Source organism: Panicum virgatum, chromosome 2K (genome assembly GCF_016808335.1).
Source record: "Panicum virgatum strain AP13 chromosome 2K, P.virgatum_v5, whole genome shotgun sequence".
Classification (NCBI taxonomy): Eukaryota; Viridiplantae; Streptophyta; class Magnoliopsida; order Poales; family Poaceae; genus Panicum; species Panicum virgatum.
Genome location: NC_053137.1, coordinates 10176322 through 10203261, shown reverse-complemented (window position 1 = coordinate 10203261; position 26940 = coordinate 10176322). Strand labels below are relative to the sequence as shown.

At 42.9% G+C, this 26940-nt stretch overlaps 1 protein-coding gene across 4 annotated transcripts; it reads right to left on the bottom strand.

Moving 5' to 3' along the window:
* Positions 1-20955: 20955 nt before the first annotated feature.
* On the bottom strand, positions 20956-26329 carry LOC120665761 (probable serine/threonine-protein kinase CST). 4 transcript variants are annotated; one of them, XM_039945445.1, is made up of 13 exons: positions 26035-26329; positions 25882-25933; positions 24967-25141; positions 24631-24889; positions 24363-24449; positions 24218-24287; positions 23983-24133; positions 23721-23886; positions 23425-23585; positions 23089-23353; positions 21759-21987; positions 21496-21646; positions 20956-21382 (listed from the first exon to the last, which is right to left on the bottom strand). In XM_039945445.1, the coding sequence occupies exons 3-13, from the start codon at positions 25090-25092 to the stop codon at positions 21188-21190; spliced, it is 1860 nt and encodes a 619-aa protein (XP_039801379.1). In that variant the 5' UTR covers positions 25093-25141; positions 25882-25933; positions 26035-26329; the 3' UTR covers positions 20956-21187. The 4 variants fall into 4 exon arrangements, with proteins under 4 accessions (XP_039801379.1, XP_039801388.1, XP_039801364.1 ...); XM_039945454.1 differs by having other exon boundaries at positions 23089-23350; positions 26035-26324; XM_039945430.1 differs by having other exon boundaries at positions 24218-24449; positions 26035-26327.
* Positions 26330-26940: the final 611 nt, after the last annotated feature.

Sequence of the window (26940 nt, the reverse complement as noted above, 5' to 3'; positions counted from 1 at the left end):
TCAAGTCTTGTCTTCATCCAACCAACCAAACATGTATATGAATGCTTTGGCTAATGGTTCGTGAATTTGCACGGCCTGTGTGCTAATCAAACTGATGGGATGAATTTCACTGGGGGCTCCTATCTGCTGCTCTCAGTGAATAGAGTCAGATTTGGAGATGAATGCACCAAATTCTTTCATTCCATGGCTACTGTGTCATACAGGAAAAATTCAATAGCTCAGCTTCAAGATGAGCAGGGCCGGGAGATAACTGATCATGTGGGAAAGGCAGCAGTGCTCTGGACAGCTTATAAAAAGAGAATGGGACAACTTCATCCCCATGCATGCAGTTTAACCTCTCTGGTCTAATAACCAGGAATGATGATTTGCATCATTTGGTGCTTCCTTTCACAATGGCTGAGATTGATAGGCTAATCAAGCTGATCCTTTCAGACAAGATTCCTGGGCCCGATGGTTTCAATGGGCTGTTTCTAAAGAAGTGGCCAATCATCAAAGCAGATTTCTACAAATTATGCAATGATTTCTATGATTGCAGAGTTAATCTTGAGAGTATTACTGACTCATACATAACTTTGGTTCCCAAGAAGAACAATGCAGAAGGGGTGAATGATTATAGGCCAATTTCGTTGCAGAACTGTCATATCAAATTATTAACCAAGATTCTAGCTGAACGTTTACAAGCCATCATCCTGCAGCTGCTTCATGCAAATCAATATGGCTTCATCAAGAATAGATCAATTCAAGACTGTCTTGCGTGGTGTTTTGAATACATCCACCAATGCCATCAGACTAGGAAAGAGATTATTATTCTCAAGTTAGACTTCGCCAAAGCATTTGACACAATTGAGCACTCAGTGATTCTTGACATGATGAAGTACATGGGTTTTCCAGATTTGTGGCTTAGATGGATTCACATGATTCTTTCCACTGGAACCTCTTCAATCTTGCTGAATGGTATCCCAGGGAAAAAATTCAAATGTTTAAGGGGTGTTCGTCAAGGTGATCCACTATCACCTCTGCCTTTTGTTTTAGCAGCAGAGCTTCTCCAGTATATAGTCAATGATGCTCATCAAAATGAGAGATTTCAATATTTGACACTAAAATTCGCATGCCTTTCAAGATTTGACACCACATCACAATGACATGTGGGTTCACTGTGAGTCACTGACATGTGGGTCAGAGTGTCAAATCTTGAAAGGCATGCGAATTCATTGACATGGAGCATTGCAGTTGACAATACCTCAACCAAACTCAGACTTCCCAATAGTTCAATATACTGATGATACAATCCTAATAATGCAAGTAGATGTAACGCAGCTCAATCACCTCAAGCAGCTGTTGGAGAGGTTCTCGGCCTCAATAAGGTTATATGTTAACTATGCTAAGTCCCTAATGATTCCAATAAACGTGGGTTAGCAAAAGATGCAGGATCTGGCAAATATCCTGGGCTGTACAATTGGCACTCTACCATTTACTTATCTGGGTTTGCCCATGGGTACAACCAAGCCTCACATGGAAGATCTCACACCTCTGACGGATAGGGTGGAAAGGAAATTATGTGCTTGTGCTAACTGGCTCTCTTATACAGGACGACTTGAAATGATCAACACTGCAATCACCCCTATTTTGACTTATGCAATGTGCTCCATTAAGTTACCAGCAGCCTTTGTGGAAAATATTAATAGAATGAAGAAACAGTGCCTTTGGAGAGGCAATGATCAATTAAAGAAAGGAGGTAACTTGGTTGCATGGGAAACAGTTTCAAAACCGAAGGAAAAAAGAGGACTAGGAGTCATTAATTTGAGGCTTCAAAATGATGCTCTTCTTCTGAAGTAGTTGCATAAATTCTATGCCAAGAAAGACATTCCATGGGTTCAATTGATCTAGTTCAAATATTATGCAAACAAAGTCCCTCATGGGTCCAGGGAAGTAGGATCCTTTTGGTGGAAAGATGTGTTGCGGATAAATATTCTTTACAAGGGAATTGCTAAATGTCAACTGGGTGATGGTTCCACCATCTTGTTTTTGGGAAGATGGTTGCCACATTCAACCTTTAAAATTCAAATATCCTCATCTATACTCATTTGCTTTAGATCAGATGATTTCAGTAAAGGTTGTAGTTCATGCTGAGGCTCTGGACCAGATTTTCAGCCTGCCATTATCTGAGGAGGCGTCCTGGGAGTTGCTTGAACTTCAAGAGGAGCTTGAACTCATTGCATATGATGCTGATGCTGCTGACAAATGGCTCTTTATTTGGGGGAGAGAGAGACCTATGAAACAAACAAATTTTATAAATGGGTCTTCAGTTCCATGACAGCACCCAGACCCTTCGCTTTGCTTTGGAAGGCTAAATGCACCCCGAGAATTAAGTTCTTTGCTTGGCTCATTTTGGTGGATAGGCTCAATCAAGAAACATGCTGCGGAGAAGAAAATTCCAGGGAATTTCAGACTTTACCTGTGTCATGTGTAACACTAATGTTGAAGAGGACATTGAGCATTTGTTTTTTTCATGTCCCTTTGCTCAAAGGTGCTGGCAAGCATTGGGAATTCATGTCCCTTTGCTCAAAGGTGCTAGCAAGCAATGGGCATTCAGTGGGCAGCGACTGTGGATATACACAACAAAATCATAGCAACCAGAGCCTCCAGACCAGCGCCCTATTTTATGGAAATTTGGATCACTGCAGCGTGGGAAATCTGGAATTTACGTATCGGATGCATTTTCGATCAAGCTGCTTTCAGTTTCCACCTTTGGGTGGTGAGATTCAAAGATCAAGTTAAGCTACAACTTCATCGTGCTCATGAAGATGATAGAGTTCAGATTAGGAATTGGCTAGATAGTTTGCATTAGTTTTCTAACCTGTTGTACCGTTCCTAACTGTCTGTAAGTATTGCTAACTTTGTACTGGTCTTTCTTTTTTAATAAATTGAGCCGTGGGGTATTCCCTCTCAGACCTTTCGGGTCAATATAACAAGGAGGTGGTGCCAAAGTTGCCAGCCGTCACCGATGCCAAGTGCCTGCTATCTGGTGGTAGTCCTCGGTTGATCGAGCAAGAGATCGAGTGAGTTCGTGAAGGCAGTGCCATCGTTGCTGCGATCTTCAAATCTCGTCATCCTGAGCTTGACTTTGGCGAGATATATGATGGCTTTATTCCGGACGATCCTGCCGAATGTGAGGCTCTGATCGACCAAGCCAAAGAGCACACAGACCTCATCAGCAAGACGGTGGGCTACGACCTCCCTGGCGACTCTGACACTCCCAACATCGGCACTCCTCTAGGCTCTCCTCCTCCAGAAGCTAACCCTGCGGCTGACGGATGACTTAGCATGTATTTATATGCGATGGCTTCAAGTCTTCCATCTATTCTGTTTACTTCAATAGTTAGCTTGTTCTCTTATATTTCAATCTTGCACCGATTCATACTCTCCAGTTTTGGGCGTAGACTCCATTTGCTCAATGGCTCAAATCCATCTATCAGCCTCCAAATACCAAAGGTGTACAATGCTAAGTAGAAATTTATAGGAACTTCCATGAACAGAACAAAACAACTCTGAACTTTTATTTCTTCACATATATGTACATGCTAGTCCCCGACTCTGTAGTGTATTGAGAAACAATCTGCCGCAAAGTCACAACTTTATTACAAAAAACTTAAACAAGAAACTAAGAAATTTATGCTAAGCAAAGTAACAACGTAGCTGATCTATGTTGTACGTGTACGACTCCATATCATCATCTTCACGCATCAGTCTGTATGACCCAGGCCGACAGAATTCTGCTATAACGTAGGGGCACTGCTACGGTACTCCTATTACCTCCTAAGAGGTAAGAGGTTGATTAAATCTGGACCTTTAAATTTCAGAAGAAAGAAGCCAATTAATTAAATGCAAAAAAGATTTTACATGCTGTTTCAGTTAGCATGCATGCGGCCATGCACGCAGGGGGAATCTGGCATGGCGCTGACTGCTGAGGCCCTTTTTACTCGGAGATGATTCAATTTCAATCTACTACACGCATGCTACATTTAGTTGTTGTCACATTAGAATAGAAAAAAAGTGTACAAACGTGTCATATTTAATTAGATCTATTTTGCTAAAGGCTTGGAGAAAATCAGATAGACTGATTCCATCGTATATGTAACCCTTTTTAAAAGAAAAAATATGTCAAGTTACGAAAAATATTTCAACACACACATCTCATATCTAGTATAGATCTACTAGATATTTAAATCACACGCCATGTCACTCTTTTTTCTAGCAAATCCAATTTCACAAGATATGATTGGCACATGTCACGTGGCGAGATGGCAAAAATGTTGCATGCAATCTGCTATGGGTATGTGACACGCTTGGAGGGGACAAAAAAATGTTTCTTGTCTCAATTTAATGGGTAAATAAAAATCTGGTTGGCAAATGTCATGTCATGGCAAAAAAAACATTACACCCAATTTGCTAGCAGTATGAGACGAGTGATGGGTGTGTAACGTGCATGTCATGGAGGGGACAAAAAAAATGTCTCAATTTAATGGCCGGCACATCATATGGCAAAAAAAAAACCGAAATCTTGTTGCCGAATGTCACGTCATGGCAAAAAAAAAAACGTTACACCCAATCTCCTACAACTATGTGACGAGTGCATGGAGGAGAATTCTCGACTAATCATGTATGCAAATTAGATCTAATCCTTAATTTTCGGATTTTAAATACAAATAAATATTAAAACTATTACCTCGTAAGAGGTAATAGTCTATAAGATCAACGGTCCACAGTCATTTCGGTGTACCGTAGCAAATGCCATCACGTAGGGTCCCTCCCATGGAGGACTGAGCTTGTGCTTGTCTTTGGTTAACTGGACTTTTTTAAGTACCAAGTCCCCTTGCAGGAGCGCCCGACCTACTCTGGACTCTGGTAGCGTCTCAAGGACTGCTGATACTTCGCTTAGCGGAAGAGTGCCTCTTCTCGGACTTCCTCTAGTAGGTTGATCTCCGTTTTCTGCATTTCCTCTGACTTTTCCTCATAAAAGGTCTCGACTCTTGTCGATCCAAACTTGATGTCCGTCGGTAGGATAGCCTCGGCGCCATACATCAGGAAGAAGGGAGTTTGCCCCGTGGACTTGTTGACCTGGGTGCGAAGCCCCCAGAGTACCGCAGGGAGCTCCTTTTAGACACTTCGACGCAAATTTCTCCAACTTGGAGAAGATTCGACTCTTCAACCCTTGCACTAGCATGCAGTGCGGAGCCAGCCCTAGAATCTAGGAGGGGCTGGCTCCTCTTCCTTACTCTTCCCTCTCTTTCTCTCTCTTCTTCTTCCTCTTCCTTCCTCTTCTTCTTCCTCCTTTCCCCAATGGAGTTCATGGCTTTAAGGGGGCTGGAGCCCCACCCGCCCCCTAGATTCGCCGCTGCTCAGGTGAAAGGGAACAACTCTTTGGAAGGCTTTGGCTTGGACAAACAAAACAATATTTATGCTTGAATTGCAATGGCATTAATGAACCAATAGTTAAACATTGGATCATTACATAACATAAATTCATTATTAAATAAATACTAATTTGCAGATTATATGTTAATTTATAGGAATAAGTTCACAAAAGAATAGTTGGAAAGCAAGTTTAGGCTCAACTAAATTGCTGGAGAATAACAAGGATGGCTAGAGTAATTAACAAGAACAACATGTAAATTAACGCACTATTTTAATAATACAAATTCATATTTTTACAATGATATAAATCAATAATTAAATATTGAATCGTCGCATCCATATGAATTCCATTACTAAAATATGACAATTTACATACATGACATGTTAATGAAAAAGGTTTAAAGGTAAAGGTTAACAAAGTGAATAAAAGGATAAATAAGACTCAAAGAAATTTTGGATGGGAATTAAGCCACAGAATAGATTTTGCAAAGAATTTGAGGATAGGGAACAAAAGTAGATCAACTAAGGCTTTGGAAGGATAGCACTCACTGCAACGATCATTTTTTACATAAAATTTGTTTAAAACAGCTTTAAAACAAGAAAGTTAGCCTTTGAAAGGAAGCAGGGACCTAAACGTAATTAACTATAGCTTCAGAAGGCTTACAAATGAGTTTCACAAGACTCGGTAAATAGTTAGTGTAACACCCTATTTTCGTGCCCTTTTTAAAATTTACAAAAATAAAATTTTGAAGGTTCAAATGCTTTTAAAAATTTCTTAAACCCTTTAGTGATTTAAAACCTTCTTTTGAAATAAAAAAACTTTCAAAAAGGGTTTCAAAAATTTTTTGAGTGCTCTTTAAGTTGTTGAGGTGTTAATGAAATTTGTTGTGCTTGTTTGAGCCCCAAACTTTTCAAACTCCAAACCAATTTGAATTCAAACTCCATTTAGCAATCGTCTAAAACCTAAACCCTAAATGGGCCGCCCTTTCCTTTTCTCTTCCCGCGGCCCAGCCCGATCCGCGCCCCCTCTCCCCCGACTGGGCCGACCCGCACCGCTCGCGCCCCCCCCCCCTGCGCGCGCGAAGCCGCCACCGCCGCTCGCCAAACCCGCCTCCGCCCCAGCGCTCGAGCCCCACGCCCCGGCGCCGACGCCGTCTCCCTCCTCCCATTCTTCTTCCTCTCGCCCGGCCGACCCCTACACCCGCCCGGCCACGTGGCCAACCGAGCCGAGCTCGCCCTGCCCCTCCACGCCCGGCCCCCACTCCTCACCCCGGCTCCTACCCTGCTCGGACCATGCACCCTTCTCCCTCTCTCTGCTCGCGCCCGCCCCTACACCGCCACCGCCATTGATGGCCATGGAGCTTCGCGAGCCTTCCTCGCCCGAACCGACTTCACTCGGCCTATAAATGAGACCCCAGCCCTCATGCACTCCTTTTCGCCCCAGCCCAGAAGCTCCACCCTATAAACGAAGAAAGACGAAGGCCAAAGCCCGAACAAAGGACCGAAGGCCATGATGATTAGAGGCCCGTTCGTGCACATCCACCCTCCAATGAAGCCCAAAAGACAAAGCCCACAAGATAAGATCAAGATACTTCGGGGTTAAGCAAAGCAAAGAGAGATTTAAGGAAGGATTTTCCATCCTATCCTTTTCCTCGAAGAAATCTCGAAGATAATGACGTCTAATGGGGTGCAATCGTGAAAGGCATAAACTCTATAAGACTCCAGGAGACTTGGGGAGAAAGGAGGACACGAGGCGGCGAAGAAATGGGCCAGGCCGGCTGGCCTGGGTCCATTGGGCCAGCCGGCCCAGCCCCTTTTTGAGGCGGTTCGGCCTCCCCTTTGACCTAGGGTTCCCTGAGGCTATTTAAAGACCCCTCCCCAAGGTTCATGGAGAGATCAATTCGGGAGATGACGCCAAGGAGCAGAGAAGATAGAGGGACACCTCTCGGAGAGCCGAGGGTCGTGCTAGTTGTCTAGGGTTTGCCCTAGCCGACGTGGGAACCTTGCAAGGAATACCACGTCGGAGTTCTGGAGCTAGGATCATCAAGATCAAGGTAGGGCCCCGGTTGTGATCTTGTGATGTACAATCATTCATGGTGAAGTTATTTGTGATTCCGAATGTTTAGCGACCATGTTCTCTATTTCGATTTCGTTCATTTCTTTGGGTTTGCTTCATCCTAGATCTATTATCGAGATAGATCGTTTAGCATGATCTTGTAGTCATGGTGGCTAGAGGTTCATGGCGGAACTGCCAAAGGGGGTTCGACTTGCTTCAGGGTACTTTCGTCCAAAGGGGCGGCGTCGTGACAGGACGTTGCCACTGAGTAGGTGGGGTATCGAGGGGATCGGATTGGAGATTTTGAGTTTAAAGATGCTTTTCATTGAGATTCACATCTATCTTACTTCACTACATCTAGCTGGAACTACAACATATGCATGATCTAGGTGATCTAGATTGGTTATCTCTAACTTTCTATTGCTACCTTCGGTGTTTGTCGTTTTTAGTATATTAGATTCGTTTTTCACCATCTCAACACAAAGGAATCTCTATGCTAGTAGATTGTTTCTTGTATCTTTGGTTCCGTGGATTGATAAACCTTGGGGAATACTCAAAGGGAAAAGCTACACGAACCGTGCACTTGCGGTATACAAATCGGCGGCGCTAAGGAGCGTCAACAAGCTTTTCTGGCGCCGTTGCCGGGGAACCATCGATTTAAGATCCAATCTTACTTGCATTCGTAAATATTTCTTTTTCTTGATTTTTCTTTTTGACCTTTTTAGATCTCTTATTTTTCTGAGCTAACTAAAAAAAATGGATCTATTCCACGAAAATCAATCTAATCTAGAGTTTGCTTTATTTTGCTTTATTTTTCTTTTATGTTTTAGATCTTGTATATTATTCTTTTAGATCTGGTATATATTTTTCTTTTTCTCTAACCCCTAATAGGAGATGGACGGGAGCCTCTCCAACAAACCCGAAAATTTTGTGGATGATCCAGAAAAAATTTACAGGCAAAGGAGACGAGAAGCACGATCAAGGAAGCTGGACCTAGTAGATCCAAAAGAAGAAGTCGCCGGTTCATCGTCTTCACCTCAAGCGACTCCACCGACAAGTCCAAAGTAGGCGCCACTTCACCAAGGGATGGCGCTACCGGAGCAGGAGCGTACGATTGGAGAGCTATGCACTCCGGACATTCGGGACTTGCCGATCCAAAATCTCGACAACATCGGAGTTCCATTCGAGATCAAGACTTCAATCATAAGGATGGTGCAAAGCTCGCCCTTCACTGGAAAAGAAGCCACTAATCTACATCTTCAAGCGTTCCTCCAACTATGCCGCACCTTCGACATGCAAGGGATGACTCAAGATCAAATAAGAGCGAGGCTCTTTCCGTTCTCTCTACTTGGGAGAGCGTTGCAATGGTTTCATTCTCTACCACCGCGCACGGTGCAAAATTGGGAGTCCTTGATGAAAGAGTTCATGACGGAGTTCTACTCGCCGGGCAAGACCCAGATTCTGCGCAACAAGATTGCAACATTCGCGCAAGCCCCGACGAAGATTATTGCGGAAGCCTGCTTCAACGACTACATCCGCGTCGTACCTCATCACAAGTTCTCAAGGGAAGATGTGGTCCAGAAGTTCTATCAAGGCCTCACTACTACATCAAGGGGGATCATTGACGCATCGGCTGGAGGTTCTATCATGGAGCTCATGCCTACTCAAGTTTTCAAGCTATTCAAGAAGGTGGCAGACAATGACGCATGGGTATCATCGGGGCGCCTACAACCACTCCAAGCCGTGGGTGCCGCGAAGAGTGTATTGCAAGTGGAACGTGAAGAAGTGCTAGAAGGGAAGATCGACTCGCTCATGAGAAGGTTGGAGAAGATGGAAGTGGAAAAGAGAGAAGCCCAAGCTATTGATTTGAAGGCGGCCGAAGCAAGGTCTACATGTGAAGAATGTGGAGAGTACGACCATGTCCAAAAGAATTGCCCGGAGGAAGCCAAGATGCTCGACTGCATGAAGAAGTGAGAATAGATTCCGCCACCCAACTTCTGCTACGGGCAAGGTAGACCCCAATTTAATGCAAGCTCTTCCATTCAAAACTCGGTGCCTATTCGTATACAATTGAAGGAGTTCATGGAGGAGCAAGGTAAGATCAACAAGGACACCGTCACCAAGTTCAAGGCTATGGACAAGATCTTGGAGAACATTGATGGCAAGGTGACGGAGGTCGGGAGCTCTAACCTTCAAGTACTCAACATGATGAAGATGCTAGAGACGCAAGTATCCCAGCTCGCCGGACGCCTATCTAGCAACGAAGGAAAATTGCCAGGGCAACCTCAAAGTCCGGAGACGGCTAAAGCAATTCAAACTCGCTCAGGAAAGGAGACCGAAGAACCCGAACATGCAGCGGGAGCAAGGAAGCATAAGCCAAGAGTTGAAGTGGAGACCATCATCAAGGAGAAGGCACCTACTCCTATGCCAGAGATAGTCACCGAAGAGCCAGAGTTTGAGCTAGATGATATAGACACCAAGATTCTACCGCCAAGGCCACGATACCGCAAAGGTAAACATGAAGATGAGCAATTCAAAAAATTTGTTGACATGGTACGCAGGTTGAGCATCAATATGCCGCTCTTGGACGCTCTACAAGTTTCGACGTATTCTCGCTACTTCAAGGACATCATGGGAAACAAGCGCGAGATACCGCCAAGCACTGTCAAGCTAACCGAGGAATGCAGCGCGGCAATCGCTAATGAAGCTCCGGAAAAGAAGAGGGACCCGGATGTCCTACCATCCCGTGTTCCATTGGATCTCTTATGTTCGAAAGAGCACTTTGTGATCTCGGTGCAAGTGTGAGCGTCATGCCAAAGAATGTGTTCGAGAAGCTACGCTTACCGGAGCCGGAGCTCACCGCCATGTGCCTAGAGTTAGCGGACAATTCCGTTCGCTATCCTTTGGGAATCGCCGAAGACGTGCCCGTGAAGATTGGAGAACACTTAGTCCCCCTTGACTTTGTGATTCTCGATATGGGAGAATGGAGCAAGGCGCCTCTCATACTTGGGATGCCTTTCCTCAAGACCGCAAGGGCGAATATCGACGTTGGCAAGGGGGAGATAAAGTTCGACATCAATGGCACCACAAGCGAATTCAAGTTTCGTCCACGCCTCGAGGTATGCAACATGATCAATGTCAAATATGTTCCGCCTCACCGCCGTATCACAGAGGAGAAGCCAAAGAAAGAGGAGGAGCCGAACAAGAAGGAAGCGAAGAAGGAGATAGAAGTCATCGCGTCCATCGCGACAAAGAAGATCGCTGCACCCGTCAAGAAGAAAGCTAAAAGCCCGCCTGTGAAGACCAAAAAGACGACTAACCTAGAAGACAAACCCGCACCAAGGATTGTGCGGAAGTGGGTACCCAAGACTGCAGCACCATCACCGAGCGTTGGTCCGAAGTGAAGAAGAAGAGAGTCTAGCTATAGACTATAAATGAAGCGCTTTGCGGGAGGCAACCCGTTCGTCGAGTCAAGAATAAAGCTGCCGGGAGTTCAACCCGTTCGTCGAGTCAAGAATAAAGCTGCCGGGAGTTCATCCCGTTCGTCGAGTCAAGAATAAGCTGCCGGGAGGACAACCCGCGAGAGATTTGGGTAAGTGAGTTGAGAATTTTGCTTCGCAAGGACATGATATACTTTTGAACAATTGGTCGTTCGGTCGAACAATTCGATTTGGATTTTATTCGCTCGGTCATTTCGATGTTGTTTCTTATTTTAAACCAATGACATGAGCCATCCTATGATTTATTTGCCTCTTCTCGAGAAAGCCACATCCAAAATTCCATACCCATTTTTGGCGACCGTCCTGTCCATGACGGTCGGACCAAGTTGAGATAAAACACACGAGTAGAGCCGCGCTATGTTTATATTATTTAAATTCTTGATGCGTAGGTTCGCACAAACATAGAAAGAATTTTCAGTTTCACTACCATAGGACTAGAATTTTCCTAACCTTAATTATTCTCTTGTTCAAAAATCTCTCTCTCATTTGGGCAAAAATTAGAACCTAAACCCAAGACCCACGATTGAATTCGAGATTGTTCGCTATCAATTCATGAAAGTGAACGGTTCCGGTGCAACCAAAATTAATATAGTCGGGAAATATTTTTCGACTTACAAATGTAAAGATGTTTCAATTCCCCTCTGATTATTCATTTAAACTCATTGCATGCTTTGAGTCAATTCTGAAATTTTGAAGTTAGAGGAGGATTAAACATCTAAGTATGATTTGGAAAGGGTTAATGTGCTTGATTAACATCCATTGATCAAAGTGAGTTCACGGGAAGGAATTGTGCTCTCTACCTACCACCACATGCAAATAATCCAAAGGGGGGAGCAGCCATGCATGGGAAGGACATGTGATTTTCAGCAAAGATGGCACCATGTGATGAATGATTAAGCATGGGACAAGGTGAATGACACAAAGTGAAGAAATAATGTTGCAAGTGGACATCAAAGGCAAAGAAGGAGTGGTTCACAGGATTTGGACGGTGCAAAGCATGAAAGATGTACTAGACAGAATCAAATAATTGCACCAGCAAGCCACCAGAGAAAATTGAAGTGAAGGAGGGCCAGGAATGCCCTAGGCCAGCCGGCCCCAAGGCCTTAGGCCGGCCGGCCTGGCCCCTTTTTAAGTGCTCTGGTGCTCCCCTTTGACAGGTACGCTCCTCACTCAGTTCATTACTTATGATCTTCAAGTTCTTCACCCAGAAACATCTGTTAGAGCCCTGAAAAATTCGTCCACCAAAATCTACTCCAAAAATCTCCGAAAATTCGCCACAAATCCTAGTTTGCTCCACTCTTCGATATATTGTTCTCCCACCGGCAAGAAACCCCCGGTGTGTTTGTTTTTGTGTGTGTGCAGCAAGAAGTCACCATGAGTGGCATCATGAGGTTTGTCACCGGAAGGAGAAGGACGCGTTCATCGACATCCGACGCATCGGCAAGTTCTTCGCGGAGGCACTCGGTCTCCGCGGAGCATGGAGGAAGACATCCCTGCACCGAGGAGCGACATGCTGCTCCTTGGTGGGATGAGAGACCCGAGAAGCTCCTCCATGAGATTCACCGAAGGGATGTCACGTCCTCCACGGCGTTCGACAAGGTCATCCGCACCACCACCATATATGCCCAAGAATTCAGAATATGGGTTTATTATCTTGTCGAAGGAAGAAGAAGAAAGGCTCAAGTTCATGAAGGGAAGGCTGCGAGCAAATTATGATTTTGATGATGAAGCATTGGAGAAGTTGGGATTTTATCATGACATCTACCAACTCTTGGAGAACATCGGTTGGAAGTTATTTTCCGACGGTGTCACGGTAGACATGCAAGAAGAAGTGGCTTTGGAGATGTTCATGACACTGGAGAAAACAACGGAAGTGGTGGATGATGAAGAAGTTCCATGTTTGAAATTTCGGCTCAAGAATGAAGAAAAAGTCATCACCTATGGAGAAATAGGGAGTTTGCTCGGATTCAAAAGTAATGCATATGAAATGGTGCAAGTTGAAGATAGAGAGCTTGATGAATTTTGGACAAAAATAGCAAAAGATGTCAACCGCCAAAGGAAGAATATAAGTAATGTGATCCTCCAAATATTCCACTATTGGTTGAGCAAAAGAATTCTCGGGAGGATGAGAGAATCAAAGGTCACCGACCAAGAATTAAATTGAATGTATGCTGCATTGGTGAAGAAACAAGTGATTGATCCCACCTACATTATGGTTGAAAGGTGGATTTGTGAAGCATCATCCGGTACGGGAGAAGTTGGTTTGGGGTGTTATCTCACAATGATAGCCCGAGCCATGAATCCGGGGTTACGAGTGATCCAAAAATATTATGTCCCTGGAAGAGATATTGGGATTGAACACTTGAGGCAAGGCCATTATATCGGAGGGGATCAAAAGAAGGGATTTACTATTTCTGAGATGGATATTTCCCTCCCCGATCAAAGGCTGAAATTATTCATAAGAGGGAGGACTGATTGGCGAGTTGAAAATATTGGAAAAAAGGTGAAGAAATCAAAAAGAGGAAGGTTAATTGAAGGAACATCGGCATCGGCACAACAAGAAGACTTGGAAGTAGACCTTCCACCGCCAAGTTCCGCTTATTGGAGGAATGAATTTCAAGGTGCATCAAGTGGACAAGGATACCCGGAAGGATGGAAGAGTCAATGGGAAGGAAACCAAGATCAAGCATGGGGGCATGCTGCGGCGGCGCCCCCATCATTTAGCAACTACGGCTACCCACCCTCATCATACCAAGGAGAGATGCCCGACCCGTCATTTGGAGCACAATTTTTTGACCTCCCTCAACCGGAATAAGGAATGAGAATTATGGGTGCCTATGCAAGAAGAAACATGGAAGACATAGACGCCATCCGGAGGCACACAAGCCAACTAGAAGATGGAACCGCGGGAATTGCATATCAAATGGGACTTCTAGGCCTGGCGCCACCGGAACAATTTAATGGAGGAGCATTTCAGCAGTATTATGACCAAGGATACAACGCAAGAAGCAATCAAGGAGAGTGATCGACGACAAGACCATGAATAAAATGCTCGCACGTGTGGTTTGGATTTTTCTATTTCTTTTCATTTATTTTCAGCATGTGTGCAAGCTTGTGTGTGCGTAGCAATTTTCTGTTTTATTTATTTCAGCATGTGTGCAATTTGCTTTCTTTTGTTTTTATCACCATGATAAATAAATGCATCACCCACGCTTTAATGTTACGGTTAGTAATGATGATAGAAAGTTTGTGCCATGATAAAATATGATGATCGTTGCCGCCTTGTCTACTTTCTTGTGCTTGGTTTATGCATGATTAAACTAATGCTCTCTCTAACATGATCTGAAATTTAATTAAATGCCGGCTAATTCAATTGTGGAGGTTATGATAAATTAAGACCCATATCTTTTATTCTTGCTCTCTTACTTAAGCTTGTCAAGGAAAATTTAATTTGGATTTAATTTTGAGCTAACCTTGTCAATGATACCTTTTGCAATTGCTCTACCCTTTTACAAGCCTAAATGATATATCATAACAAACCATAGAGCAAGAATTATTTTCAGGTGAATTAATTCAGGATTTATCTTCTTTGGTATGAGACTAAGAAGCTGATCATTCCGTATTTTTGTGTACCTCTTTTTTGCTAGCCATTCTATCCATGCATTGTGAGTTTCTATACCGGGAACATCGCAAACCTCGCTGGATATCCACCCTTAACCAAAAACATCTTTTTGTGAAACACCTCCTTGACCACAACCTATATATTGAGTATATATTTTTATTTCGACGGCAAAACAGTGGAATCAAGAGCAAATTTCAGTAAAACATAAGCTTGGGAAGCATCAAAGAGTTCGCAGAAGAAAAATCCGAAGAAGTGGAGGCCTACAGGCAGTAGGCCTGCCGGCCCAACACCCCTAGGCCGGCCGGCCTACCCCTTTTCCTCCTTTGTTGGCTTCAATCTTTCACGAGGAGATGCTCCCTTGAATTCCAAAGTTGAGTCCAGAGAATTGATAAAGGTTTTGTGCACTCACTCCATCAAGTTATCATCACTTCATTGCTTGATGACAAGCAAACGTTCAAGCATGGGGGGAGGTGGAGTAAGTGCATTGTGTTGCCAACAGTTCTGAGGAGCAAAAAGAAAGAAAAAAAAGGGAGAGAAAAAAGAAAAAAAATGAATGATGATGAAAAGCTCCTCGGTTCCTTTAGCTTCATTAAACTCCTGGTACTTTGAAGATTATTCTATACTCAATTATTCCAACTATGTGCAATCCGATAACAAGGACATCAGTTGTGCCTTGGGATCAACCGTTGCCATTTGCACATGTCCACTATCTAAAGTGTGTGTTCCATTCTCTCCCTCTCCGTAAAAAAATTATTTTCCAATAGTCTTTTTGACGAGTCTCGGTAAATCCATAAGAAGTATTTCTTATTTTTACAATATCTTGATTATAATATCTTTTGTTAGGACTAACCTTTCCAGAGCTCCAGATAAAGCCTCACACATACATATGAGAGAAAGAAAGGAGAAAGTTCTAGCAAGTTTGAGAGACAAGATGAGCTGAGAGTTTCCATGAGCAAATTGCAATGAGGTTTAAATTATTGATCTTGGTTTAGCATTACTTATGGAACTTACTTTCTTAATTCTGAGACTTGTTTAATTTTGAGAGCATGTGCTTAATAATTGTGGGGAAGCATTTAACTTGTATCTACCTTCCACATTGAAAAAAGCCGGTTACAACTTGAACTATTAACTACAAAATATTTTTGGGAGCATTGTGTTTTCTCGTGTATGATCAAGTGCAGGGATTGGACACTGAAAGGCAACGCTGATTTTTATCAAAGACTTACTCGAGGACGAGCAAGGTTTAAGCATGGGGGGAATGTTGGCGCTCCTTAAGTATCCATTTTATCCCCTGTTTAACTTTGATAATGGCATGAATTTAATATCAAAATCACTAACCATCCTAACCTTGGCCCAATTATTGGTCGTTTTCGCGTTTGCACATATATTTTGGAGGTACTTCGTTTTTGCAGGTTTTTGACCAATTTTGGAGCATGAAATGACGAGGCCCACGATCACGTGATGACATAAAGAAAGACGAAGGCCAAAGCCCAAACAAAGGACCGAAGGCCATGATGATTAGAGTCCCGTTCGTGAACATCCACCCTCCAATGAAGCCCAAAGGACAAATCCCACAAGATAAGATCAAGATACTTCAGGGTTAAGCAAAGCAAAGAGAGATTTAAGGAAGGATTTTCCATCCTATCCTTTTCCTCGAAGAAATCTTGAAGATAACGATGTCTAATGGGGTGCAATCGTGAAAGGCATAAACTCTAGAAGACTCCAGGAGACTTGGGGAGAAAGGAAGACACGAGGCGGCGAAGAAATGGGCCAGGCCGGCCGGCCTGGGTCCATTGGGCCGGCCGGCCCAGCCCCTTTTTGAGGCGGTTCGGCCTCCCCTTTGACCTAGGGTTCCCTAAGGCTATTTAAAGACCCCTCCCCAAGGTTCACGAAGAGATCAATTCGGGAGACGACGCCAAGGAGCAGAGAAGATAGAGGGACACCTCTCGGAGAGCCGAGGGTCGTGCTAGTTGTCTAGGGTTTGCCCTAGCCGACGTGGGAACCTTGCAAGGAAGACCACGTCGGAGTTCTGGAGCTAGGATCATCAAGATCAAGGTAGGGCCCCGGTTGTGATCTTGTGATGTACAATCATTCATGGTGAAGTTATTTGTGATTCCGAATGTTTAGTGACCATGTTCTCTCTTTCGATTTCGTTCGTTTCTTTGGGTTTGCTTCATCCTAGATCTATTATCGAGATAGATCGTTTAGCATGATCTTGTAGTCATGGTGGCTAGAGGTTCATGGCGGAACTACCAAAGGGGGTTCGACTTGCTTCAGGGTACTTTTGTCCAAAGGTGCGGCGTCGTGACAGGACGTTGCCACTGAGTAGGTGGGGTATCGAGGGATCGGATTGGAGATTTTGAGTTTAAAGATGCTTTTCATTGAGATTCACATCTATCTTACTTCACTACATCTAGCTGGAACTACAACATATGCATGATCTAGGTGATCTAGATTGGTTATCTCTAACTTTCTCTTGCTACCTTCGGTGTTTGTCGTTTTTAGTAAATTAGATTCGTTTTTCACCATCTCAACACAAAGGAATCTCTATGCTAGTAGATTATTTCTTGTATCTTTGGTTCCGTGGATTGATAAACCTTGGGGGAATACTCTAAGGGAAAACCTACACGAACCGTGCGCTTGCGGTATACAAATCGGCGGCGCTAAGGAGCGTCAACACTTTCCCCACGCCAGAATGCCTACGTCGGCGTAACGCCGCCGTGCCGCCTGCAGTTCGCTGTGGCGAACTCACTACAGAGCCCCACAGCCCCGCGCGGGCCCCGCGTTAGCTTGCACTCACCTCACAGAAACTCCCCGACCACTTAACGCCCGCGAACCGACCCAGAAACACCCCAAACGGCCTACGCCGACTTGCTCCGCCGCGCAGAGCCGCCGCTGCTCGTGCTCGCGCTGCTCAGAGCCTTGCCGTGCCCCACCCTTGGCTCAGGTAGATTACCCGTGCCGCGCTGAGCCTCCCAGACCCAAACCCGAGCCGTTTTGACCCCCGGAGCACCATTTTCGGTGAACTCCGGCGACCCTCCACCGCGGGAGCTGCTGTTCCGGCGAGCCCCGCCACCGCCCCTCGTGCGCGCTCGATCTGGGCCGCCTGATCCGTAGCCTGCGGTCCAGATTAGAAGCCGCGTACCCCTTTGCCCAGCGCCGCACGATCAAGATCCCACGGCCCAGATTAGAAGATATCGGTTCCCCGGGAAATTTTGCTAAAGAGCCCCGGAAATTTTAGAAATCAACCTGCAGTCCAACGTAGTTCAAAAATAATTAGGAATAGGCCCCTGACTTTACGAATTTAACCCTAAGCTTTTAAAAAATAGAACCCGCCGTCCTTGGGCCAGTTCTTACAAGAAGACCCCCAGAAGTTTAGTTTTTATTATGTTTAGGTCCCTGGTTTTTGCAAAAAGACCTCTGGACCGAGTATATTCTTAGGAATATTCCTTGGTTTCACAATTTCTAGGATTTAAAACTTTCCTAAGCCATAACGTTCTCATTTTTCATCCAAATTCGACGATCCTTGTCTCTAAAATTTTCTAAAATTAAGATCTACGCAACCATACCAAATTCACATAAATTAAAGTCTATTTCCAAATGTTGTGTGCTTATTTGTTTGATCGCGTTCGTCCGAGCCGTTAGTAACGTTCGACGTACGTGCGTAGGTTCGAACGACGCCGCGTTCGACGATGACCCCGAAGACCCGGATTACGAGGAAGAACCTGTCGACGAGCTTGAAGGCAAGTCCTATCGCCCCTTCTTGATCATGTTGAACCCAGATTTTTGCAAACATAAAATATGACCAACATTTAAAACGAACTTTTTATTTCTTGCATGATGTGTCTTTTAGAATGTTTTTCTCCTCACTAGGGGTTACCCAAGTTTGTTTAAGCCAATCCTTGAGCTTTGAGCACCCTGATCCCTTGACAACCCTAGGCTAAATTATTATTTCAATTGTATAGGCTAGGTGCTTCGCTACCGCAAAACTTTCAAAACAACATTTTCTCGTGTGAGTGTATAAATGGTTTTAAAACTGTTTTGAGCTGGGAAAGACATGACTATGCACCTACTTTGTGCATATGCTACGGAGAGTCTGCCCTAGCATATAAGGATTGTCGTTGTGGTCATCACCTAGAATATGTTTCGTGCAACCACATGTCCGACCTAGGACGGACTTGGTCACGAACCCATTGGCTTAGAGCCACAATTTACCTGGAGGCAGGGTGCAACGGACACCAGGAGCGGACCTAGGACCTGTGTGGCATACCAGAGTTTGGTCCCGGCATGGGACCTGTGTGGCGTACCATGTCGTGAACTAAATGATATATCCTTGATTAGCTGTATGCTAATTTGGGCCCCTGGTTGTTCTGTGGCGGTTGTGGGCTATATGTCCTATGCGTGTGCGGGATCAAGTTGTACTTGACATAACTCAAGTGGATCATGTGGGTAAAGTGTACAAACTCTGCAGAGATAAAATCTATCCGGATAGCCGTGCCTGCGGTCTCAGGCATGCTATAGTGAAGTCACAGTGATTAGGATTTCGGAAGTCTTTGTGTGTGTGTGTGCTGGATGGAATATAATCCCGAACTCGGATGCCGAGATGTCGGGCAAAGCTGTGTGGAAATGCCAAAGTGTGGCAGTGTGCTTTTAAGCACGAGAACTGGTGGGATTGGATTATCTCTCCCAAGGCCAAACCTATATAATGATATATACTCCATTCGTACCTTTTCTTTCCCAAGGAAAAATAGCAGGATTCCAATCTGCAGAAGGTTAGGATTTAAACTATGAAAAATATGATCTAGATGTAAATACTTTTGAACTATAGTAGGACGGCGGGTTGATTTGAGAAACACAGAGGGTTGGCAGCTGTTTATAGGAGCTCCATCTCGTCTTGGCGTGCGGGCCACGGAAAGGAGAGGCGGCGGCGGCGGTAGGAGTCCTGCTCGTGCACGGCGGGAGGTAGGGGAAGATGCTAACGCGTGGGTCTCTTGCGTCAGTGGAAGAGAGAAGGAGAGGAGAAGAGGCGGTGGGCAGGCTGGCTGGCGGGCTGGGCCGGCTGTTGCTGGGTTTGGCCCATGCGAAGGGGAGGGGAAATGGCTGGGCAGGGCCAAGGAAAAGAGGGGATGAAGAGGAAAAGAGATGGGCTTAGCCCTAGTGGCAGAAAATAAAGCTTTTCTTTTTATTTCACAAAGTTTTTGAAATCAAATTCAAATACTTTTGATATAAACAAACTGTTTTAAGACAAACTTTTGCAACACAATAAACCAATGCAAGCAGTATGAAATGCAACAATCAAAAATAATTTTTTATTTCTTTGACATTTAGAAAATAATATTTCTATTTCAATAATTTGAATATAATATATACTAGCTCTATAAAATTCTGTCAAATTTTAGAAACTTCAAAATCCTTATTATTTATTTCAAAAATTTATATAAAACCCTTGAAAATATAAGAAAATGTTTATTTATTATTTGAAAATATTCACATCCCAAAATTGTAAATTTTGGGGTGTGACAGTTTTGTCCACTCTGGCTCTACTACAAGGACTTGGGTCCCAAAGTTCTCGCCGCCTGGTTCTGGCTGGTCGGTCAACAAAGATTCCAGGGGGCACAGTGCTTCTACTGGATCCCATCTTTGTGAGCTGGTCCACCTCTTCATTGTCTCTTCGAAGGACATGATGTAACCTAGCCCAATGAATTGATCCTCAAGCTTGCGCACCTCTTGGCAGTATGCTTCCATCCTACGGTTATTGCATGAATAACCCTTAGAGACTTGACTGACAACTAACTGAAAGTCTCCCCAGACCATTAGCTTGCGAATTCCAAGGGAAATTGCTAGCCTTAGCCCATGTAGGAGTGCTTCATACTCTGCAGTATTGTTGGAGGCTTGAAAGCGAATCCACAGAACGTACTTGAGCCTTTCGCTTATAGGAGCGACTAGCACAATCCCAGCCCCCGTGCCCCCAAGCTGCAAGGATCCATCAAAATACATGTTTCAGGTATCCACGGGCTCTGGGATGGGAGGGAGTTGTGTTTCAGTCCACAAAGCGACGAAATCAGCTAGCACTTGTGACTTTATTAGCCGTCCGCGGAATGATTTTAATATGCAGAGCTCTAGCTCGACGCCCCACTTGGCAATGTGCCCCGTGATATCAGGTCCGTGGAGGATTGACTCCAGAGGGAACTCGGTAACCATCGAGCATTCATGACCTTGGAAGTAGTGCGCCAACTCGCGGGAGGTAATCGCCACTGCATATTAAAAAAATCTTTAAAAATAAAGAAAATACTAATTTATTAGTTAAAAATGTTCACACCCCAAAATCCAATTTTGGGGTGTGACAGTTTAGTTTGGACGTGTTCAAACAAAGCAGTTTTTTTTTTCACGAACGTCCCTCAGATAACCGAGCTGACATTTAAGAGTGTTACAAACCATAGGTGGGGGGGTGGGGGGGGGGGGGAACTACATTACAAAAGTTGCACTAGCGACCATAGAGCTCTATTGCCCGCCTGCACCCACAGGCGACCCTCCTGGACGATACGCTGGCACAACGAGGAAGGTTGTACCAAGCAGTTCGAGAAGTGTTATCATCTAGCTGTTGGATGGATAGGAGCTTCCTCCACTAAGCCGGTCAATAATGACCTGCACAGAGGGCCTTTCTTTTGGATTTGAGCTCACACAAGTTAACCCAACATCGATGCATCTTTTAACTTGTTGGAGGCAGATTGCTTCTAAGCCTGGGTACTTGGATGCTATCTGTGGCATTTTTGTCCAATTTTTACGTACCTGCATAATAGTTTCAGTAAGAACTTAAATTGTACCATTTGAATTACACAATTTAATAGCCTTCATCAAAACAAGGCTCTTGAGGTTCAAATAATCAAATTTGTTTCCCTTACATTGTCGATAAGGTTGTTAGATGAGATGTCTTCAGTGTTAGAATCGATTTTTAGCCCAGTTACTATCTCGATTATTAGAATACCCAGACTGAAAATGTCTGATTTAGTTGACACTTCACCTCTGTAATAATACTCCGGAGCCATGTATCCTCTGTGTCAGATGAAACCGGTGATTAATGTTTGCAACAGCACAGGTGGCTTACGCACATTTGATCATGAAGAAATTCACAGAGCAAGTTTTTACTAATTTGCACAAAGCTTACCTTGATCCCAAAACATTTGAAGTGATTGCATGAGTTTGCTCTTCACCAAAGAGCCTAGATAAACCAAAATCGGCAATTTTTGGCATTAAATTATCATCCAACAATATGTTGCTAGGTTTGAGATCCATATGAATTATGGGCCTTTGCAGTCCATGTAAGAACCGTAAACCCCGACAAATCCCCAGTATTATTTTGAAGCTCATGTTCCAATTAAGTTCATCAGATTCACCTATACGACACGAATACACAAAAACAGTCAGCCAGAAACAAGAAAAGTGTTATGTCTCAGTATGACAAAAAAAAATACATTCTAGACCTAGCCCTACAATTGGCTTGTGTACGTGAGTCTTTGTAGACTATATTTTTTTTTCTCTTTTTAAATATTAATAAAATAATGCACAACTCTCTCATGAATATACGAGAAAAATAAATAAATACAAACATTATGAACACAAACTTGCAAGTTTTTTAATCTATACATCTGTCAGATATATGGACATCTTTAGGAAAATTTGAGATGCAATGTGAACTGATATTATTATAATCGCAAGCCAACTTGCACCATCTTTGTTGCTAGACTCAGAGAATTTCTAGCGTGATACCTTACTTTAAAATTTAACTAACTGCAATGGCATTTTATATTTTATTAGAAAAAATCTTCATTCTGCTACCCTAAACAATTTACTTAGTCCACTTAACCCCTTGAACAAAATGTTGACTTAATTTACTCTCTCAAACTATTTAAAATAGTCCAATTTACTCCCAGGCGAATCTTCTCAACTTTGTTTCCCATTGCATGAGTTTTAGGTTCAAATAATGCTGGGTGACTATCGACATGGCATCCTGTGTTACAAAAATATATAAAATTATTTTATGATTATTTTCATACGTCAACAGAATGTAATACAAGTTTAACCTTGAAAATATAAAAATATATGAAAACTAATAATGAAAAATGCCTGAATTATTTTTCTCACATAATTTATATTGTCATCTATCACCTCACGAAATTTTATTTTAATAATCAACTTGTAGAGGGAGAAATAGAAAATACAAATTTCATTTGGGAGTAAATTAGACTAATCTAATTAGCTTGACGGAGTAAATTGAGTCATCATTTTATTCAGAGGGTTAAACTGACAAAGTGAATTGTTAAGGATAGTAACATGGACATTTTCCTTTTATTATACATAAGGAAGACAAGTTTTTTTTTTTTGGTCACAGCATCTGCACAAGTTAAATAGATCCGCATATCACTGGTAATGCATAAGTTGATACAATACAACAGTAATGTCATTAAAATCATATTGATTGAGAGCAACTAAGATACCATAAAGATACTTGTCGAGGCTTCCTCTAGGCAAATACTCATAGCAGAGTATCATTTCTCGTGTGTCTGTAAAAACATATTTTCCATTGGATTGCTTCAGTTTCCGCTGTATTTCATAACAATACCCAATTAACTGCACTATGTTAGTATGGTTGACATCGATCAGACTGCGTACTTCATTCTCAAATTGTTTATCCTGATTAATTTGTGAAACTACCAAAAGCCTCTTTACTGCAGCAACTTCTCCACTTTGGAGCACTCCCTGCTTTAGAAATATCATTATAAAATATTCAGATAGCTAGTTATAAACTGAAGGGCATGAAAGCAAAAACATACCTTATAAACTACCCCAAAAGAACCTCTTCCAATTTCTCGTTCATTGGAGAAGTTCCCTGTGATACCTTCTACAAATTGCAGTTTTGGTTCTCTTGGGAATGCACTTATTGGTTGCAGCTTCTTCTCCATGATTTCAGGTATTCTAGCTTCATCATTTATTTCTGCTTAAACATATTTCATCTTAATCAGGAGCATTCATGTTTTTCCTTTAGAGAGTATGACAGAAATACAACTTATCACTATTAGTTGCCAAAACTTCTAGGTTAAATCCTGCACTGGATAAATAATGGTTCTACCTTCCAGTTTAGCAAGTATTGATCCCGCAGTTGGTCTGTTCTTTGGATCAATTTCCATGCAGTTTAATCCAAGTTCAATGCATCTTTTTACCTGTTGCAGGTACTTTTCTTCCAGTGTTGGATACTTTGATTCTATATGCGACTTATTCGTCCAATTTTCAAATACCTGTGTGATAATTAGAAAACACACCTCATGAAACTATGAAGAAAAGCGTAACATAAAATTGTTGATAGGGACCAAAATGCTTATACGATTACTTACATTATCAATAAATAACCTCGAAGAAATGTCTTCAGCATTGAGGTCCTTCTCCAATCCTGTCACTATCTCGAGAATAAGAACACCCAAACTGTATATGTCTGACTTCACTGAGACTTCGCCTCTGTAGTTATATTCTGGGGCTATGTATCCTCTAGATCACATTAAGATAAAACTACAAATGTAACTTTCAAGAAAATAGAAACAAATAAAAACTAGGAAGTTAAGTTTATCTTACATCCATCCCACCACGTTTTGGGTGAGAATCCTGGTTTGTTCTTCGCCGAACAATCTGGACAAGCCAAAATCTACAATTTTGGGCACCATATTATCATCCAACAATATATTGCTCGGCCTGAGGTTTAAGTGTACGATGGCCTCACGTCGCTCCTCATGTAGAAAATGTAAGCCACTGCATATCCCTATTATTATTTTGAAGCGCATGGGCCAATCAAGTCGGGAGGATTCACCTGAAGAATTATAAAAAGGAAGAAGGGGTTATACTGCTTCAGAAACAAGAGCCTCTCAGAGCTATATTTCTTGTTCCGCATTACTAGTCTTGGAAGATATAAGCAGCTCCTGCAATTCGATACTTAAACAGTCCAACAACGAAACAGTGAAATAAATTATGCAGAGACTGAGTTACAGTACCATAGATGTAGTTGTCAAGGCTGCCATTAGAGAGATACTCATAGCAGAGAAACTTTTCCGGGACATCTGAGAAAACAAATCTGCCATTTACCTCCACCAATTTCTTTTCTGCGTGGTAGCAAGAACCAAGTAGCTTGACGATATTTTTGTGCTCCAGCATCAGGAGATTGCCAACCTCATTCTGAAACCGTCTGTCATGAATTCCTGTTGTTCGCACAAGCTTCTTCACAGTAACCTGTTGTCCACTTTGAAGTATGCCCTGTTACAGTTCTCCTTTTAGTATGCTATTGAACCTGTCTATCCATTGTTGATATGAAATTTGAGACAGAACCGTACCTTGTAAACCACACCGAATCCACCACGCCCGACCTCTCGTTCACTTGAGAAGTCTTCTGTGATGTGTTTTAGAAATTCTAGTGTTGGTTCCCTTGGAAATGCACTTGAAAGTTGTGAGTTCTGCATTCTATTGGTGCGCTGGAATCACCCTTCACAAACCAGAAGCAGAGTTCACCTGCACATGAGACAATGACGAATTCACATCCTTCAGGTCAGTGGAATCTTTATGCCTAAAATCCTGATTCGAGTAACCATTTATTTGGTACCACTCAAGGAGCGGGAACCGTCATTTTAACCCTTCTTGGGGGATTCCATCCACAAACACAAAGTTTATGGCTGACCGATATTACTTATCATCATTTAGCTATTGCATTTATTTTTCTCATTGCCAGTCATATGTATGAATGTATCGAAATAACTTCGGAATTGGCCACAGCATCAAAGATTTTTTTAGAAGCACATACTCCTCCAGGGGGTCGCGTTAGGACGTGAGCATAAAGGCCTTTATGATACAATCAATAATTTGATTCATTTTCAATTAGGTCTTGCTTTAGCTTACAGAAAACAGATAAGGTATATGGCCTGTCCTTTAAAACTACTCCGTAATTGATAATGTCTTTGGCATACAGGGCTCGATATTGATAAACAAGTCAGGTTTATGAAATCTAGGATTTTGTGGAAAAAAAGTTGCAGATAATATGATTGCCAGTACATGGAATGCTCTTTCCAGGAAGAAGAACATGATTGTTGGTAAAACCTAAAACAAAGGTACCCGACTCTCCTGCCTACTCCCCCAAAACAGGTTGCTGCTAAGTCGTTTTGTAACCAGCAGTTTCTTAAAAGAGATCCGATGAAAGAACATTTCTCAAATAAAAGGTAAATTCTCAAACGAAAGAATATTGCATCAGCACAAACCTGGAGAACACCCGCAGAGACTCTGGATTTTGTGAAACCAATCGTAGAAAAGCTGAGAAGAGGTTGAAACGATGAGTTGAAGATCTTGTATAAGCGATTCAGAACTGCAGAAGCAGCTGAAACGCTCAGTCGAAATATTGCATCGGCACAAACCTGGAGAACACCCGCAGAGATGCTGGACAGGGCGAACAAGTTGATTTGCCTTGCGGCCGAGATGAAGATGACAGACCAGTTGATGGGTATAGGACGGGAGAATGCTCAGAAGCGTGATGGTGTGGCTTTAGCAGCTCAATTTCTTGATGGGTATAGAACGAGAGTTTAAACAACTAGGTGGACAGCGCGCCTGCCGCGCCCATCAGGTCGGAGGCTGGGCTTGGAGAAGGAAAAAGAGAAGAGAAAAGAAAAAAAATATTTCTAATTGTGCCTTTGTTTGTTTGCCACAAATTGTTTTGAAAGTAATAAGCTGCGAACATGTTTCTAAGATGTGTGCGGAGGTTATTTCTTTAAGGTGGAACAATTTTCCTCTTACCAAAGCGGAACAATTATTCGGGGTCTCATAAGGTAATTGTTACAGCCTAAAAAATGGTTTTAAAAATTTCATCGAGACATAGTAATTGTGATTTTGTTTTGAAGATCTCATCATAAGAAACATAACGGTGCAATTGAAATTTAATTTTGATATTCGATTTGCTAACTACATCTTTTTTAAGTATATAAATGATAGTTGCACATAATTCGAGAAAGAATAGAAGCACAAGGGACTTGTTCGGATGGGCTGTCTGGTGTGGCTGGACGGTTGTTTCTGGTTGTTCGGATGGAACAGTGACTACCAGCTGCAACAGTGCTGGCAGCAACTAGCCTAGCGAGCAGGACGGATGCAACAGTGACTACCAGCAACAGTGCTGGCAGCAACTAGACTAGCCTAGCGAGCCGAACAGGAAGAAGAAAGCTAGGGTTGGCGATGAGCTGGAGATGCATTATTTTTCTAAGGCGGAACAATTACTCGGATCTCATGAAGTAATTGTTGTAACTTAAAAAGGTAAAAAAGTCATCGAAATA